The sequence below is a fragment of the Cydia fagiglandana genome, chromosome 2 (genome assembly GCF_963556715.1).
Source record: "Cydia fagiglandana chromosome 2, ilCydFagi1.1, whole genome shotgun sequence".
Lineage (NCBI taxonomy): Eukaryota > Metazoa > Arthropoda > Insecta > Lepidoptera > Tortricidae > Cydia > Cydia fagiglandana.
Genome location: NC_085933.1, coordinates 15,678,979 through 15,698,170, shown reverse-complemented (window position 1 = coordinate 15,698,170; position 19,192 = coordinate 15,678,979). Strand labels below are relative to the sequence as shown.

The 19,192-nt window shown below is 37.6% G+C and overlaps 1 protein-coding gene and 1 non-coding gene across 2 annotated transcripts; one reads left to right on the top strand and one right to left on the bottom strand.

Annotated features, from left to right (window-relative positions):
• Nucleotides 1-220: 220 nt before the first annotated feature.
• Nucleotides 221-18,680, bottom strand: LOC134676945 (S phase cyclin A-associated protein in the endoplasmic reticulum). The gene is made up of 15 exons (XM_063535327.1): nt 18,364-18,680; nt 16,465-16,631; nt 13,635-16,361; nt 13,367-13,538; nt 13,149-13,224; nt 11,205-11,307; nt 10,796-10,885; nt 10,406-10,564; nt 9,936-10,106; nt 8,510-8,671; nt 7,595-7,722; nt 6,082-6,673; nt 5,404-5,513; nt 4,812-4,932; nt 221-384 (listed from the first exon to the last, which is right to left on the bottom strand). The coding sequence occupies exons 1-15, from the start codon at nt 18,446-18,448 to the stop codon at nt 238-240; spliced, it is 5,010 nt and encodes a 1,669-aa protein (XP_063391397.1). The 5' UTR covers nt 18,449-18,680; the 3' UTR covers nt 221-237.
• On the top strand, nt 9,308-9,380 carry Trnak-cuu (transfer RNA lysine (anticodon CUU)). Its single transcript has one exon. It is a non-coding gene; the product is annotated as a tRNA-Lys (tRNA).
• Nucleotides 18,681-19,192: the final 512 nt, after the last annotated feature.

Sequence of the window (19,192 nt, the reverse complement as noted above, 5' to 3'; positions counted from 1 at the left end):
AGACTATCTGCGTCACGGAGTCCAGGGCCACCGACAACCAGTCCAGTAGGAGACACGCCAGCTCCAACCCCTGAGGATATGTGAAGTCCCTCCTGCACCACTAACCTGACAAGCATGTGAGCCCTCGCCCAAGTGGCCGGTGGCGAGACTATCTGCGTCACGGAGTCCAGGGCCACCGACAACCAGTCTAGTAGGAGACACGCCAGCTCCAACCCCTGAGGATATGTGAAGTCCCTCCTACACCACTAACCTGACAAGCATGTGAGCCCTCGCCCAAGTGGCCGGTGGCGAGACTATCTGCGTCACGGAGTCCAGGGCCACCGACAACCAGTCTAGTAGGAGACATGCCAGTTCCATCTCCCGCGGATCGGAGAGGTCTTTCTCCTGCAAATAAGATAACTCTTAAAAAATGCACTTTGTTTACTACTAGATAAAGTCTAATTAACATGTGCCATAGGAGCAAACTATGATTTTTTTTACAAATTATAATGCCCTCAACAGAATTATTGTCAGACGACAAAACTACAAAACATGGGATCTCCGCATGGCATCGGAACATCAAATTTCGTAATCATTATTAACTTTCTGATTTCAAAAATGGACCAAATGTTCAAAAATACATACTGCATGGTCTCGCGATCGTTTATTGCCACTGCAAACGTAAAAAGTGAAAGGACTATTGCAATAACAAATACGGTCGTTTCGTGACAGTAACAAATTCGGATCAAATCTATATTAAACTTTATTTTTCGAACACTAAGAGCGTTTACTTATCTGTTGGATACAACTATTACATTGCAAATGAACAGAGATTGCAATCTCAGCAAACCCTCGTAAAGTAAATGATTCAGGGGAAATAAAACAAAAATATTCGACAATTCAAAGATGGCGTCGCAGATAACGTTCAATTAACGTCGGCGAGTTATTATAAGCTTTTAATTACACATAACGTTTCGTTTGGCGGTCGATGTACAGTTGGCCTGGGAATACGCTATACACTTTAGTGCCTTGTCGCAGCACTTCATAGAACTTAATTATTAATATTATTATCTACTGTGCAAGGTTTAGGTTCTAGTAGCAACACACTTAGTGACTTAGCTAACCAGTAGGTAGGCCTTATCTCATTGTAACATTTGCAACAGGGTTTATAGGTGGTCCTCTGACCACCTGTTCTCTAACTGTGACTGTTAAATACAAATTATCATCACGTTAATCTGTTTATTCGTGTAATTATCTAATATAAACATTTTTACTTTATTTTTATAGAATTATAGGCTATTACAATCGTCTTAAGATGGGTTTACATTATAATTTCTCAGTATCACGTAATGCCTCGTCCGTTTACCTTAATAGTTATTAGCTCGTGGTTAAACTTTTATTTAACATATCAATTTATAACTGACGTTTTTACCCAACGTTTGCATTCAGAAAACTAGGAACGCGAAATTTAGCACCTAATCAAAATAAACCTACCTAGTTGCGCACACTATTACAACTTTGAACCTTAACTAAAGCACAAATTCTTGAAAAAAAATTATTAATAATAATAGTAACAGCACTTGTTTCAAGACTTTTTGGCATGCCATCATGCAATCTCTTACACACAAGGAATGTGCAGTTTCGATGAAGCTAAACCTTATTAACAATACCATAAAAAAAAAGGAATTAAATCAACGAGTATAATTTCGCCGTAATTAAAGTAAAATGGCAATATTTTTCTCTTCAGATACCTGTTTTACAAATAGGGGGCAACAGATTCCGAACTTGTAAAGAAATTTTACTTTGTAAACGCAAACATCTGTCAAATTTGTTTAACTTCCGAAATGACAGAACCTCTTACATTAATTGTCCCGCTTTCTCATGCAATTAAACCAAATTTATTGAGAAAACCGTTACAAAATACAAAGTATGACGGAAAGTATGCGTTAATTAGTATAGCAATTGATTTTTAAACAGCACATTAAGTTGGTACATGCTTTATACATTTCAGTTTTCAGAAAGATGCAATTTTTAAAACTGTTAATAACATATTACTCGTTTCAACAGCCAAATATGTGTATTTATTTTCAACAGGAAATTAACGTGCGGCATTTTACTGTAATTTTCGCCAATTACATTTTAGCTTAATTACAGTGCTACAGCTTTGCTAATGGATGACAAAATTAAAACAAAGTTTTAGTAAAATGTGTCACAGATATTTTGTGAACAATTTAGAATCTGAACATACCGATGCATTATAAAAAACCGACCAAGTGCATCATGCACCATATTTCGTTCATAAAAAAGTCCATCGCAATCGAAAAAAGGAAAAATAAAACAAATTGCAAATACGCGAAGATACAATAACGAAAGGGGGTTTTCATCGATTACTCAAGGGACAACCAGATATATATTTGTTGATTACTCAAGGTACAGTCAGCAGCAGAAGTTGCTAAGCGGGCCAGGTGTTCATAATGATCTTGACGCGACTTTATTATTAAGAGAATAAGAGCGTCTCAAGCTACTTTCATACTACTTTCATAAACATGTTAAATATGTGCTATAAAATATAAAACATCCAATTAATTAGACAATTATAAATTGGTGTCACGTGCCTCTAAAAGTACTTGGTTCATTATTAAAGCGACAAATAGATCAATAATTTTACTATAGCTTTTGTTCATCACAAACATAGACAGAAGCTTGCCAACAGTGTATAACCCTTTCAAAGATCAGATGTCGTAAACCTAAACCCAATCAAGTCCATAAGGAGATTGCGAAACTTTGCAAAGGTTGTCTACGTCATATTGGGCGGACATCAAACCTAATCGACCATGTAATGTTTGGTACCCCTTTCACTGTAATAGAAAAAGTTAGAAAGGGAATGTGGATATAACAATAAAGTATAGTTTTATAGCTGAATCTGAATAATCTTTTATTGCTTTGGAACTCCATCCCTAATAATTAAAACGAAAATTTAGTTCATGAAGGATGTATAAAAAAATCTACACTTTACATTTATACTACATTTTGCGGGATAAACGAAAAGTAAAAAAATAACGTCACATTTTAGGATATAGCGGAAGCAGTTATAAAGTTGACCCAAAAATTTTTTATTAAGCTATGAGCTTCATCACATATGTTCCTTGAGTAATTCTAAGCATTTCAAGCCTGGGAGGCAATAAGAAATGTGTGTCTACTCGGATTTGTAATGGATTCAAACTTTCAACCCCTTTTTAACCCTGTTAGGGGATGAATTTTACAAAACGCTGAAATTACTTTTCCTGTCTTTTAATAATATCCCCAAATACAAAGATTCAAGTCCCGCGTTCGAAATTTTTTTTGATATCCATACAAACTTTCTACTCCTTTTTCACCATCTTAGGGGATGAATTTTCAAAAACGCTGAAATTAGTTTTCTTGTATTTTAATAATATATCGTTTTACGAAGTTTCAAATTCCTAGCTTAAAATAAAACTTGAACCCCATACAAACTTTCATCCCCTTTTTAACCCCCGTAGGGGTTGAATTTCTCAAAATCGCTTCTTATCTCTTGTACACTTTATAAATGTAATCTAGTGTGCAAATTTCAACTTTCTATCTTTTGTAGTTTCGGCTCCGCGTAGCAAAAATCTCCAACCAAATTTTTAACCTTTTTACGTTTTTCTTGTAAAATTACTATGAAATTGAAAAAACAAATATCAGCAATGAATTCTACGTCTTTGGTTTATACGAAAATGATACCAAACTTGCCCTAGTACCCACCAGGATCAGAGTAGATTTTTTTTAAAGATGACGGGTGGCGGCCGTCTTTATACCCCACCCTCCCCCCCACTTCAGGCTAGAAATGCTTAGAATTACTCAAATATCAGATGTGATGAAGCTCATAGCTTAATAAAAATTTTTTTGGGTCATGTATGGCAGCGTTACATAACTGACTCCAGTAATAAGACAGCGACAACTGGAAAACTGTATGGGACGGACGTGACGATTTAAGGGTGGTATTCCACCTATCCAATTTCTTTGCCCAATGTGTATTGCATCTCACATTTTGCTCTAATGAGAGAGTGAGACGCACTGACATTGGACAAAGAAATTGGACAGGTGAAATACCACCTTTACTAACATTGTTAGCACTACCTACTTGCGAATGCAAGCAATTATTTTATTAGTTACTATAACTATTATCTTATTTATCTTTTCACGTCGGATTTTAACTTTCGAGACATGGTGCGCCACCTATTACATAAAGTTGACATATCTATTAACCAAATAAAGAAGTATAGATGGCGCTCATGTTCATATTGATAACATAGAAACATAAACGCGCTTCATAGTTACAGCAGTAGCCGCCAGATGGCAGCATCAGTACAAGTTTATCAATGGATATAACGTACAGATGTAGTGTACAATTGTTTTCCATCGTATTTCCTCGGAAACGTTCATATTTATCATGCTACTTCAGTCAGGCTAAGCGTATGCTGAAATTGCTGAGACGCGAGCGACGCCGTTCACGGAGAGCAGACTTTGTAAAGTATAGAACGTCCACGTTCCACGTCTAAAATTAATGCATTGCTATGAGTTATCATTGGGTTAAGTGTCGCCATCAACTTTAGTTTAAGTCAGGTCCCCACAGCAAACCAGCGCCACGGTTTGCCGCGGCAATATGCTGATTATGGGATCCTATTTTAGCGTCCAAATGTTTTTTATGTATATACTATGTTGTGGCGTTAAAATAAATGTAAATGTGTATGTAATGTATTAGGTACATTTCAACTTGTTTCACGACCCACCAAACGGTACGGTATTTCGTTAGAATCGTTTGCACTTACCATTTGGTTGGCCAACAGCTTGACGACGTGGACGGAGGCGTTGGAAGTCAAAAGGTTACGTGCGCTCTCAGGGTCCGTCGCCACGCCGCGCGTCGATATAGTCACAGCCGTGGATAGGCATCTGGGTAGAAGAATTTCATTTTAATTAAATTAATCCACTAGTGTAAAGTGGGTGTGATTACTAAGCTGCGCGTAGACAGGCGTGGCTCACTCCGCGATTTCGTCGCTTTGCTACAGGTAGCTAAAAGTACATCCGTTCCACACCAATAAGGCGCGCGTGGCGCTGTCGCCACCTAGCGGCCATACCTATCCTGATCGTAACAAACGCGTTTTGTTAGAGTGAGTCTTCTGTACCTAGTACTATTATTTATTCTGTGGCGTAGATTAAGGGGGCTAGAAAACTGCCAATTTATCACTAATTACGCTTTTATCTACTCAAATATCATAAATCCTCCGTGATGCGTTTCAGAACCGCACATTATGACCACCATAAAAATAGACTGTTTTGTCAGAACAAATTTCTTATTTGTAAAAATGTTATTATTGTTAAATAAAACCCCTTTAGGGCTGGGCTTTTGTGTTTTACACTAACTTGGAAGTGATTTGATTGGCAAGGTCTTCTCGCTCGGCCGCCAGAGCCAGCAGTTGTTCCAGCGCTTTCAGCCCGTGCAGCCTCTTGAACACGGCCTTGTCTGATGCTTGCTGCCAACGAATAATGTCACTGTGACACCAATTACAGTCAAAAATCTTAACATGCACTTTAACTTCTTGAAAATAGAGGCTATATTCAGATATTTGAGAGCACCGCGCAGATAAATGGCGACTGCTACTCAAGAAGCTTATAATAACACTAGATGCTGTACGTAAGAACATATTTAGAGGCTGAATTTGAATTTGTACACATCTGTCACTTTTCTTTGACTCTTTATTGAGTGTGGATTCTCTTAGGGCCGATTGCACCATTTACAAACCAGGGGTTAATTGGTTAAACCCGGAGTTACCATAGTTACCAGTACAATTTGACACTGGGTTAACGGCTTAACCGGTTAACCCCGACTTAGTGGAAAGGTGCTAGTGGCCCTTAAAAGTATACATACAGATGTAGTGCATAATTGTTTTCCTTCGTATTGAAAGTAGGTTAAATACCTACTTTACCTAGAAAGACAGCATAGCTGACAGCTAGATATTCAAAGCAAATGTAATAGTTCTAATATAAGAGGATTTAAATATTTCTTCAAAAGAACATTTTATCACATCTAACTTCAGTTACCTTATCCGATTTTTCCAGCATCCTGTGTAGTTCATTCAGCAACCTCTCCAGATGCATTGTGTCCAGCGACACTTTATTCTTCCTCTCATTCTTATCACTGGTCTTGCTCATATCACTGAGCGAGCTGCAGATACTCTCAGTCTTCTTCAGTTTCGATCTATCATCCTTCTTTTTCTTCTTACTCTTTTTACCTTCTTTTACTTCTACTACTTCTGTGGCAATATTATTGTTGTTATTATTTTCCGATGATTCTTGTTTGTCGACGTTCTTTTTCTTTTTAGTTTTCTTTTTTTCGGCAGTTTCTTTGGCGTCATCGCCATTTACTTTGATTTCCGGTGGTTCAGCCGTTTTTTCTTCTTTAGAGACATCTCCATTGACTTTAATCTCTGTCTTGTCTATTTGTTTGACGTCTGTTTCATTTACTTTAGTATTTGTTTCACGTTTATCTGTTTTCTGTTCGTCGTTCTCGGCGACCAGCAGCGGTGAGAGAATGTTGTTGATTTGCTGGAAGACTTTGTACATTTTGTTGGCGGCGGGATACAGGAAAGCGTCGATGGGTATGCGAAGCTCGCTGGCCGATTGATCGTTTCCACTGCGGAAAAGAACAGGAGAATGAAAAATCTATAACTTTGTATAAAAATAACAAAGAAACTAAGATATTGTAGGTCGGTATTTAGTTATTTTTACAGCATCAGTAAAATAATGTTACAATAACAATGCAACTACTAATACAACTGATACAACCTGCCTTCTACTATGGGGTTTTAAATGAAATGAAATAAACATTAGCTGTTTCACACATTTTGGTAGTCGATCACACAGATGACGATATTTTCTATTGGAGAGCTAACATTTTCTTTCCAATTTCGTGATTGGTGCCATAATAAAAGTAGCTCAGTTTTGCGGGTCGAATCAAATCTTGCCTCCTTGCAGAATAGAATCTTTCTTTGTGCGTAGTTTTGTTTCCAAAACAATGGCTTCGTCACACAGGCGGGGCGTGAGCGCCGCTTTTACATATACATAAAATGCTCATGCCCCGCCCGGAAAGCCCGCCTGTGTGACGGAAAGGGGTTGTGCACAAATCACGCGAGGTGTTTTCGGCTACTTTTTTACCACCCCCCCCCCCCCCCTTGGTGATATTTGGTGAGGTTTTTGGCAACCTCACGTATATTTTTTTGATTTTTTTTTCATTCGACCTAATTTTAAGATAAATTGTATTGTACATAGAAAATCTTGTTTATTTTTATATTTTCGTTAAATAGACTCGCTATTTTGAAGTGCGGAGTGAAGATCTATGTTTAAAGAAACCGAGAAAAAGTATCTACTTATGTGGTAGGTTTTTTTTCTTAGTTTCGTTCACTGTAGAAAAATACACGTGAGGTTTCCTTTATACCCCCTCTCCCCCAACGTGATCTATCGTGATTCTTTCGTGAACCCCCCTCCCCCATCGGACCTCGCGTGATTTGTGCACAAGCCCAAACTTAATTCAGTCAAATATACAAAATGCACTTACGAGGCTAAGAGTTTCTGTTTGACCTTCCTCGCCTTCTTCTTGAGCGCCTTTATCTTGTCCCTCTCCTTCCGCTCCTGCTCCAGCCGCACCGCCTCGTCCAGGTCGTTGTCCTGGCTCTCCGATGTCGTCTGGAATCACATTTTATGTTCTATTCTTTTTATATCTTTACAATATTGCATGATAAACTTCGGAATTACTAGACGGACTTTGAAGCTGTTTTAAATATAAATACTCATGTAAATATCGGTACACGGCGGGAAGAAGTTGATAACTCGAGATGTTATGTTGAAGAAATTTGAACTTAAAATAAAACTGCATAAGGTTCAAATTTCTTCAACTTTTTCCCGAAAGTTATCAACTTCTTCCCGCCGTGTACGGATATTATACCCGAGATTGGTAAATAAATTATTACCCTTATGCCCACTTGCACCATCCCACTAACCCGGGGTTAAGCGGTTTAACCGTCAACCCGGTGTCAAATTGTACTGGTAACCATGGTAACGCAAGGATTAACCGGTTAACCCCGGGTCAGTGGAATGGTGCAAGAGGGCCTTTGGGTCACTTGCACCATTCACTAACCCGGGATTAACCGGTTAAACCTGGAGTTATCATGGTTATTAGTATAATTCGACACTGGGTTTAATTACCGTTACCGGGCGCTTATTTAATTACCGTTCAATATATTTCCTGCGAATTATAGTAGGGGTAATGAAGTAAATAATAAAAACGATCAAACGTCACACAAAGTCGCGTGACTCACTGCTTGCTAATGTATCTAACGGATCTAAGCATAAAAAGAAAAGCACAATAATAGCTTCTAAAGAACTATGTGAACTGTTCATCAGACGCCAGGATTGCAATGGTAGAACGGATTTGACACCTTCAGACTTAAAAAAAAAATACAACAATTCCTACCGGCTGCCTAGGTCCTGTAGCCTTCTCTCTGATAGCTTGCAGGTGGGACTCTAATCTCTGCTGACTGGCGTCTTGCTTGTCCCTTATTCTGGATCTCAAGGCGTCTGCTTCCAGCTCTGCGGCGGCGGCTAACGCTGATAGACGGGACTTTACACCTTCCGCCTGTAAGAATACGGCACAAATTAAAAAAAACACTAATATATATTCAATAAAAAAACAAGTACAAACATAGGACAATAACGTCGAACTAACTTCATATAGGCTTCCCATTTTTAAGTCAAGTTACTCATACTAGTACTAAGCCCTCGAAACAAAAAATTTAATATCCATGTTACCCACACAAAATGTTTGAGCTACCTATTAAAATAATTTAAATGACAGGTTTGTCTGTTTTACACTAATTACACAAGTTTAATTACCTGTTATGTATTTATGTTATTCTATATTTAAGAAGAAAACCAATTTTATTAAGAATATACAGGGTACATAAATAATCATACAAAAGTAACTTAAATATATCTAAATATTAAAATATTTTAATCTAAAAGGCCTCCGCGGGCTGTACCGGGTGCAAAGGTGCAATTTATGTTATTACATCTTAATTGTGCGGCATGGCCATTGAACTAGTAACTTTAAAATCATAGCATTAAGTTTCTTTATTGTTCGTCAAAAAAACCCGTGCCTCGAGTAAGAACCGGCCTTTGTTGTGACCGTTGACACCTCGCCAAAAAAAACACAACAGGCATAGATAATAATAACTGAAAGAAGGTGTTACGTAATTTCGCCGAAGTTCCCACAGCCCGGCTAGCTCAGTCGGTAGAGCATGAGACTCTTAATCTCAGGGTCGTGGGTTCGAGCCCCACGTTGGGCGATATCTTTTTGAAATAAAATTACGCAATAGTTCTGTATTTTTTTCTTTTTTGTATATTACGCGATGTACGTTTTTCTCTATGTAAATTGATGTAAAAAAAAAAAGAGACATTTTACAACCTAATTTGGTAACAAGTACAGTCGACAACAATGAAGTGTATTTTTTTAAATGAATTTTATGGCAGAAATGTATTTATATTTAGTACCAAACTAACTAGGTCTCGCTTGACTAAAGCAAATGAGATCAAATTCAATTTAACTTTAGTACATAATTCGCCAGTAACTGGCCACTTTTAGTAACTGGCCGCCATAAACAGAAAATTGAATTCTATTTACCTATAAACAGAATTCATTTTAGTCTATGGTTTCAATAACTGGCCACCTTATACTAAAACGATTATTTATAGGTGAATGGAATTAATTTTTTGGTTTGAGGTGGCCAGTTACTGGAGAATTACCCTATTCGAAATTCGTTATAATTTTTGAATTCACAATGCTGACATTTAACGGTTATTATACAAACGCTTCCTTTTTAAATTGAAGTATTTAATCGTACCTTCTCTCTCGCCGCAATGTCTCTCTCCTGCCGCCTCATCTCGCGCAGGCCATCAACGCGTCTGTCTCGCTCCCTCCTACGCTCTAACAAGGTCTGCACATGCCGCTGTCTCTCTGCTTCAAGGGCCTGCCTCCTAGCTCCGACGGCCGCTTCGCGTGCTGCTTTTTGCTCCTGTGTAATCATAAATATTACATTACCAACGTAAAATTGACGGAGGCGGTTTCTTTACAGGTAGCCCACCGCGAAACGCAAAAATCGAAATTTCATTATCTCCCTCTCTATCGATCGAATAGGCAAGTGATAGATAGCCAAAAACCGAACTTTCGATTTTCGTGTTTGGCGGTAGGCCGTGTGATTGTGCTAGTGACGCTCTCTACGTAAAGTTTTGCGTTATATTCCCTATTTTCCGCAACTCGGACGACTAGCGACGATTTTGCGTGACGAAAATTAAGTGAAAAATAAGAACATACCAGTTTATTAAGTCGGTCTCGCCTCACCCGCCTGAGGCGAGTGGTGTGCGTCCGACATTGGTCCAGAAACTCGTGTCTTCTGTTCTCCGCTTCTAGCTGCTTGATGAATGCAATCTCTCGCAATTTCTCTTCTTCGTCATGCGCTTTGCGGACGATATCCTGAACGTTAAACGTGTTTGGTTAATTACTCTATTGTACAAAAGCAACGACACCTTTTTTTCTTCAAGTGTCCTGACATTTGCTTAGCATAGGTCGCGAGAGTTATTTCGATTTCATTTATTTATTTGATTGAACGAAATAAATTTACTATTAAATACACTAAGTGCCTCATATAAGAGTAGGTATTTGAATTATTACAATAGATATCTCAAAAAAGGTACTTTCGCTTACTTTTAAATGTTGATCCCGATTTTCTGTCGCCTTTTGCAGTCGGCGTTCCATTCTTAGACGCTTCTCCTCAATCAGCTGATTCTTAGCTACCTGCAAGATAAACATATGGAATATAATAATATTCTATTATATTATAATATATACTATCAATCATTGCAAATGTATGTAGAAACGGTTAGTAAGCTTAGTACGTACGTAGCTTGTTGCTATAACTATGCCGTGTAACTTATAAGCCTCAAAGAATGCTTCTACGAATACATGAATAACAAATCGCGTGTGCGCTGTACAAACAGCAACACTCCTAACCTTATTACAAAAAGCATAAGGTCCACCGATGTATAGTTAACAGTGTGGGTGATGGTACATTATTAATTTAAATAATTTATTATTTTTAACTGCAGTCTTGTACCTTGACTTCTTCAACTCTGGCCAGCAGTAGGTGAATTTTCTTAGCCCTCTCCGTCTGATATTCCAATCTTTGTCGTTCAGCGCGCGCCTGTTTAGCTTGTAGCCTGAAAGATTAAGGAACGGATGTATTAGCCAGCAAAAGACCGATGTTATGAACCTTGACATGTCCTGGTTTTGGTCAATAACGTGTACTTAATAAAATAAGGTTGAATTGACGATATAGAAATGTTTTATGTGATTTGTGTGACGTAAATCTAGACACGCGGCAGCGTGTCAAGCCAAGTTCAAGCAAAGGAACTGGCTAGCCAGCGCCAAGTGTAATATTACACGAACCACTTGGTGCCACTTTTGACCCTTCTATAACTCAAAACATCTTTAACGTAAACACATAAAACTACGTGTGTTTAATTATATCCATAAGGACATCTAGAAGCCCAAATTTCATGAAGCTAGCTCAAACGGTTATAAAGATATGAAGGTCAAAAAATCGTAAATTTTAAGACTGACTGACATACCTATAGTACCTAAACCTAACCTACTTCCAGATGACCCAGAAGGATGAAATTTGGAATCCAGCTCAGTTATTGTGTGAAAGCGTAGGAAAAAATCTAAAAATTAAAAAAAGTTATAAAATAGGGGGGGTCCCCATACAAAAAAAACCATTTTTTATTGTGACGGACATATAAGTACCTAAACCTAACCTACTTCCAGATGACCTAGAAGGATGAAATTTGGAATCCAGCTCAGTTATTGTGTGAAAGCGTAGGAAAAAATCTAAAAATTAAAAAAAGTTATAAAATTGGGGGGGTCCCCATACAAAAAAAACCATTTTTTATTGTGACTGACATATAAGTACCTAAACCTAACCTACTTTCAGATGACCTAGAAGGATGAAATTTGGAATCCAGCTCGGTTATTGTGTGTAAGCGTAGGAAAAAATCTAAAAACAAAAAAAAGTTAATAAATAGGGGGGGTCCCCATACAAATTTCTTTTTTATTGTGACTGACATATAGTACCTAAACCTAACCTACTTCCAGATGACCTAGAAGGATGAAATTTGGAATCCAGCTCGGTAATTGTGTGTAAGCGTAGGAAAAAATCTAAAAATAAAAAAATAAAAAAAGTTAAAAAATAGGGGGGGTCCCCATACAAAAAACTTGTAATACGCGCTAAACAACCGGCCAACGGTGTGTCGTTGGCGGCGCGCGGCACCACATAATTAATACAAAGAACAGAAGTAAAAAACATGCAGCGGAAACACAAGAAAAAACATTAAATCTCAATACCTGCCTAGTTTTCTTTACAAAAATTATTGATATCCCATCAAAAACATAAATGTAAAAAAGGAGAGCCAAGTTCAATACAAAAATTATGCTTAGCTGTGGGGTTCGCCGCAAAAAGAATGGAGATTTAAATGAGTGCCAAGTTCTATGCAAAATCCAAATATGTATTTATAGGAACAAAATAACATTATAAACAAGTATTAAACTCTATTTCTTTGCTTTATTGGATACCTATAACAATTGCTGTTATTTAAAAAAAATGTGAGATCTTAAAGTAGGTTAGATTTGGCTTGGCCAGTTTTTATCAGAATTACAAAATATATATGTTGAATAACTTTATAAAATGACTGATGTAATGAAAACTGGCCAAGTCAAATCTAACCTGCTTTAAGATCTCGCATTTTTTTAAATAATAGCAACTGTTATAGGTATCCAATAAAGCAAAGAAATAGAGTTTAATACTTGTTTATAATGTTATTTTGTTCCTATAAATACATATTTGGATTTTGCATAGAACTTGGCACTCATTTAAATCTCCATTCTTTTTGCGGCGAACCCCACAGCTAAGCATAATTTTTGTATTGAACTTGGCTCTCCTTTTTTACATTTATGTTTTTGATGGGATTGAACATCACACTATCAGATATAAAGTATAGTTTACCTTCTTAGCGCATCTTGAAAGCTGCCGCGTCTTTTGATACCTTGCGAGAGTTTGGCATGAAGTTGCTGAGCGCGACCTGCCATTAAAGTTTTAAAGACGTATTTTAGTGTGATCATTCTCTTGTCATTAAATTAAAACAAGCGTATATCAAAATAAAGTCAGGTCAACGTCTACGTCAAAGTCAGGTCAGTCAATAGAAAGAGGAAATTCCAAAATACCTGGGTCCCTAGCAACAAGCGCTTCTAGGACGACCAGCGTATCGACGCGCTCGGCCCAGGACATCCCGGCTAAGGCCGTCTCATACTGATCTTCAAGGCTGGCCGCCAGTGCACCCAGGTTTTCAGGTGCCGCCAGCGCTGTCACGTCTTCACAGAGAATTTCCGCATCCGTCTTGGTAACATAGATAACAAATATTAATCATAAAGGAAACCAACTCAATTCTTTAGGTGCTGAAAATAAATTAATGTAGTACTTAAAAGTGCTCACCTCAGTATCATCCGTCTCGGTATCTAAGTCTATGTCCGACACCTGCTGTAACTCCATTATCTGACGATTCAACAAGTCTTCTTCCTCGCACAGTTTCCTCTGGTCTACATCAGATTGGAAATCCAACGCCCAACTAATCTTCTTCTCGTTTTCCTCAATTTGGGACGTCATCGCTGCGATCTCTGACATTTCCGATGGATCGGCTGATTTTAATATCTCATTATGATTCGGCATCTGATCGTCATCTTCGAGATACTTGAAGGTAGATCTGAATTCTGCCTTCCATTTGTCAAAGTCGAACACTTCTTCAGTACTCTCTTGGGACCTGGCTAAGCCCGTGGTCAGACTTTCTAATGAGGAATGCAGGCGGTTCTTAGTCAGTTCAGACGATTCCGAATCTTTAGGCGCGTCTTTGACTTTTTCGGCTTTCTTGGAGAGTGCTTTGCTTCGAGCTGATCTTTTTAAACCAGTGACATCTGATTTCTGTCTAATCATGGCTAAATTAGTTTTTGTTTTACTGTCAACCCTATTCTTAGAAGCTACGGTAACAACCTTTTCGGGTTTGACTATTTGAGGCTGCTCAGATTTAGCTCTGTCTACCTTATTAGCAGCTGTTGTGTTGATTATGGGATTGACCTCTTGTTTAGGAGACTCTATCATGTTTAATGTAGGCAGGCTGGTAGTTGCAGAAGGCTGATGGAATCTATTAGACCAATGTGATTTAGATTGTTTCTTCGATTCGCGACTCAGACGCCTAGATTTCACTGTGAGCCAGCCATCATTGTCATTCTTATTGCTATCTATGTTAAGCACTTCTACTGAGTTAGCTGCATCGTGAATCAGTTCTAAATCATCAGGGACTAGAGTCCGTAAGCTCTCACTCGATTCTAGACGTGACCTATCAATTTGTGTAACAATTGTATCAGAACTACTATATTCCTCGCAATCTTTAATGTTTTCAAGTGCAGAGCTTGACTTTTCTTTTTTATCTAACTTTTCGTTAAGTTTTAGACTCGTAGGCCTCGTAGGACGTTTTTTCACTTCTACCTTGGGCTGATTAAACTTCGAGTCACCTGAACCCATTTGGACATTTTTATTCATAACTTTCCTAGGAACGGTACTTTTATTCAGGACGTTGGACGAAGCATCAAAGAGACTGGTGCGACCAGTGGTCAAATTAAATGGGTAGCTACACTTGCTCGTTTGATTTCTCTTTGGACATATTTTTTGTGTTTTAGAAGCTGTATTTGGTCTAATTTCTACAACAGTTTTACTCCTAGCTAAAGGTGTGGATCTTGCAAGAGTTTTTATTTCTATTTTGGCAGCAGTTGCTTTAGGTTTAGCAGCTGCTTGTGAATAAGCTGGTCTTACAAAGGTCTTTGTGTCACCTTTCGGCTCAGGTTTTTTAAAATCCTTATCATCCTTGAGCTCGTCCTTACTTTTTACAGTATCTTTTATTTCTGGACAGTCTTGGGAGATTACATCATTAACTTTTTTTTCTTCCAACATAGCATCTTTAACTTCTTGGGTATTTGTCGTATTATTTTCCATCCCACTCGGATTAGACACCAGTTTCTCTTTTTTTATTGCTTCTTTTTTAGGCAGTTCGTCAGCTTTATTGTGCTTTTCTTCAATTGATTTTGTCGAACTTTCATTGGAAACATCTGCAAAATCATCTTCTGATTTAGTTGGAGATTCATTATCAGTGACAGTATCGATTGCAACTTTATTTTCAGACTCAGTTACTGTCGGACTTTTTACAATAATCTCATTTATTGTTTTTTTGTAAATAACTTCATCATTATTTTTCGTTGAGTCTGAGTTGACTATACCGTTGGTTTTCTCGTTAGCAGTTAGCTTATCTGCGATATTAGACTCAACAGTTTCATTTCTTACTCTTTCTGTTTGCGCATCTATATCTTGGTTAATAAGATTATCATTTTTGACTTTATTATTGACCAACTGCTTGCTGAGAAAATCATTCTCCATGGCATCTAATGTAGCTTTAGTAGCCTTAGCTTGTGTGGACAACTCCTTATTAGGCACTTTCTTGGCATTATCGGATACAGCTTTATTTTTGGAAGATTTCACAACTACTAGTTTAGGTGAAACATTTGGACATTGTTTTGCTTTGCCTATTTCAACTATGAGCGGTTCCAGTTTCTCGGCTTTTTCGTTTTGAACCTGCAAGACCGGCGTTTGTTTTTCAACATGGTTTTCGACGTTAATAATGTCTTTCTCTTTAATATCTGTTAGTTTTGTTTCTTGTTTTAGTTCAGTTTTAGTGTTAGTAGTAACTTTAGAAGCTGCTGCTATTTTATTGCTAAAGAATTCAATATTAGCTTTAGGGCTAGTTGCATGTCCTGAGGAAACTCTAGGGCTTATCTTACCACTACCTGGACTAGCTTTGCCAGTTAGGTTTGGGCTAATTTTGCCACTTGGAGTATTATGTCCAGAAAGGCAAGGACTATTTTTGCCTGACACAGATGGGGAACTTTTAACAGAATGAGCACGTCTTGATTCTGGGCGGACAAAATCTGTTTTTCGTATCTCCCAAGCTAAACTCTGGGGCCTTTGAGGAGGAGGAGTATTATCATACTCCCATTTCAGTCGAAACCACTCTCCTAAGGCTTTAAAGTCTCTTGTATAATTTTCTAGCACTAATATAACTTCTTGGCACTCATTTAGGTTTTCGTGAGCTTCTACTGTATTATATATTTCTCCAACCTGTGGATAAAGGAAAATTTCACAACAATGTTAGGTTTTTGTGTTTGAGAATATTGTATCAAGGTCAAATGAACATCTTGAATACCTATCCCAGGGAGCTTACCGCTCGTTGCAGGTCTCCAAACAATAGCGCCCAATACCGCGCCCGCAGCTCCGAGCGCTTGTCGCGTCCGGCAGAAGCCGAGCGGAGGCGCGACGCGGCGGCCCGCGGAGGAGCGCGTCGAGGCGGCGGGAGAGTAGAGCGCGGAGGTTTACGGGCGAAACGGGCGGCTGCAACACGTTTACGTTAAATTCACAATTCAAACTTTTTCTTTATAAATTCTAGACGACGTAAGCGCCAACGGCCATAAGGTACCATTACCTGTGGAACATCACAATTGAATAAGATGTGATTTTATTACTATCCCTATACTATAGTTCGTTTTTTTAGCATCAGAAAGAACTTGCAAGAAGGTAAGCGATCTTGACATGTCTTTTAATTGAAAAACGCTTTTTAAAAATCAAAATCTATTACTTATGAAAGCAGAAGAATATAAATGATCGTATTAGATTCATAATTGTTACATATTTGCCGTAACTTATTTTTAAAATGTGTTTTTTAATTAAAAGACCCATCAAGATTGTTTACCTTATTTTTATTTAAAATTAATTATTTAAGATCTGTTTGCGTGTGATTATGATTACGTTAAATAACCGCTCAACCGTCCGGCCCGCGAGACTGTTTTCCTGTCAACCGTCCGGGTTTTTTTAGCGACGCACGCCCCGCGCAGCACATTCACAATTTTCTACAAAAATTATAACTACACTGCCACCTAAATTTTTTTAGAGCTAACTATTTAGTTAGGCTACGTTGTCGCGTCAAGAGAATTAGTAAATAATGCCGAAATATTTCGTTAGATGGCTCTGAAATCAATTCTTTCTTCCACCCACCCCTTTGGATAGTAAGGTTCCCGCGGACGGTTAAGAGCATATTTTTTTCGGATACTATGCTATTATCGGACGGTCAAGTGGATAAGGTATTTACATCCTTATGCTATACACACATCATTACGTTATAAGTAGGTAGAATTTATTTTGGACTTCAAATTAAGAGTAGGTAAACAAATTGTGATCAAATAAACAAGAATTTAAAGAAGTAATTTAATAATAACTTTCAAAATAGTGGCTATGTTATCATGAGTCATGATGATGATTCATGGCATATGAACGCTAACCTTTACATTGAACTGTCATTTGCTACGGTTTTGCCGCCCCGATTGCGAGGTATGATAATCACATATTACATGCCATGCAGCAAGAATGAACTTTAAAATTGACAATAATATAGCTTGTCTGATCTCTAAGATCAAGTTTGCCAAAGTAAATCTATGGCAAACTTGATCTTAGGAAAGTGGACACACGTAAAAAGGTCGATTTACTGTACAGCATTATGCTTCGTTTACTTACATTATTCACTTATTTTAAGAAAAGATGGTGAGTCATGAATACTAGGTAAATATAAATGTAAACTTTATTAAGGCGGATGCAGGATTGCTTTTGAGATAACACAATCTTACAACAGTTTCATTTGATAACTTTATAAACAGTATGGTTCAGTGAAATTCAGACATTTTTATTACCTCTTTCATGGTGTTCACTGAAGCTTGATATTACGATTTACTGGCAATTGTTTAAGCTGAACACGGTCTTAGATTATATATGTGGAAATAATATTACTACTCAGCTGAAAATTTACAATGAAGTAAACACAGTAATACAATCTACATCGAAAATCTTATTAGATTTTAATATACCATACCTTCAGTATAGGTAATTCTTATTATAGAGGTTAAATATCAAGCACACAGTAAATGCTAATGTTTACCAATAAGCGTGATATTACAAAATGGCATTGCCTAAAACGTCGTATAATACAAGTCTTACTTACGCCCACGGCAAACTACAAGTACCTAAACTTCAAGCTGCGAACTAACAAAAGAATTATGGTTTATTAGAAACTTACTGGGTGTATCGACTGCCACATGAAAAGCTACGAGGTTCCTCGCTTCTCTGCCTTCTTCCTGTACCAATTGCCTCACTTCTTCCATGTTAAACTAGTAAGAAACACTGTTTAATCGAAGAAAACAAAAAGGCAATTCTAAGATCATTTCCGTGCTTAAGGGCACGGAAGACTACCTTATCCATAGAAGTTTTATGCAATTGTAAGTAGTTATAAAAACGCAATTACGTTAAACGTAGGAATCATAGATTCTTTAAAGAATTCCAGGTTTTATTCGAATTACCAAAAACGATGGGTATTTTCATAACAATTCCCGTTTGACAGTTTAGTTCATAAATGTTGCCAGTTCTACCAAGAGCAAGAAATTTTACGCGCACACAGCGCATATAGTTGGAGCAAGTAGACGCTATAATAGCTACATGAATGAATAGCTCATGATTGTCATCATAGACTTATAATATATAGAGTTGCGATATTGCGATACAGCGGGGAAATGCCGCCAGCATCCTTGGTACAATGCCTCAGGGGCCTATTTTAGATTTAAGCTAGTTATTAATTTCGTTTAGTTGTACCACTGTATATATATTGTATGTAAATAAATGATTTATTTATATATAGAGACGGTGTCTCAGCGAGCTGTCACTGTTGCCACTTTTGTTTAGTGTACGATTAACAATGAGGCCCACCTTGCTGTAGCCATGTCGATAAAGTCATATCGATAAACTATCGACATTTCTTGCAATTTTAATTTTACTTCAAAGGCTTAACGATACCTAAAATGACCAAAAACGCTTTTATTCTTTATTGTGGTTATCAGATCACAATTTTATAG

Excerpts from the sequence above, each read along its gene's own strand:
- LOC134676945 (XM_063535327.1), bottom strand. The coding sequence starts at position 18,448 with ATGGAAGAAGTGAGGCAATTGGTACAGGAAGAAGGCAGAGAAGCGAGG. Across the intron at positions 11,308-13,148 it reads TTTCAAGATGCGCTAAGAAG|GCTACAAGCTAAACAGGCGC; the intron begins GTAAACTATACT and ends TTAATCTTTCAG. Across the intron at positions 385-4,811 it reads AGCTGTTGGCCAACCAAATG|GAGAAAGACCTCTCCGATCC; the intron begins GTAAGTGCAAAC and ends TCTTATTTGCAG.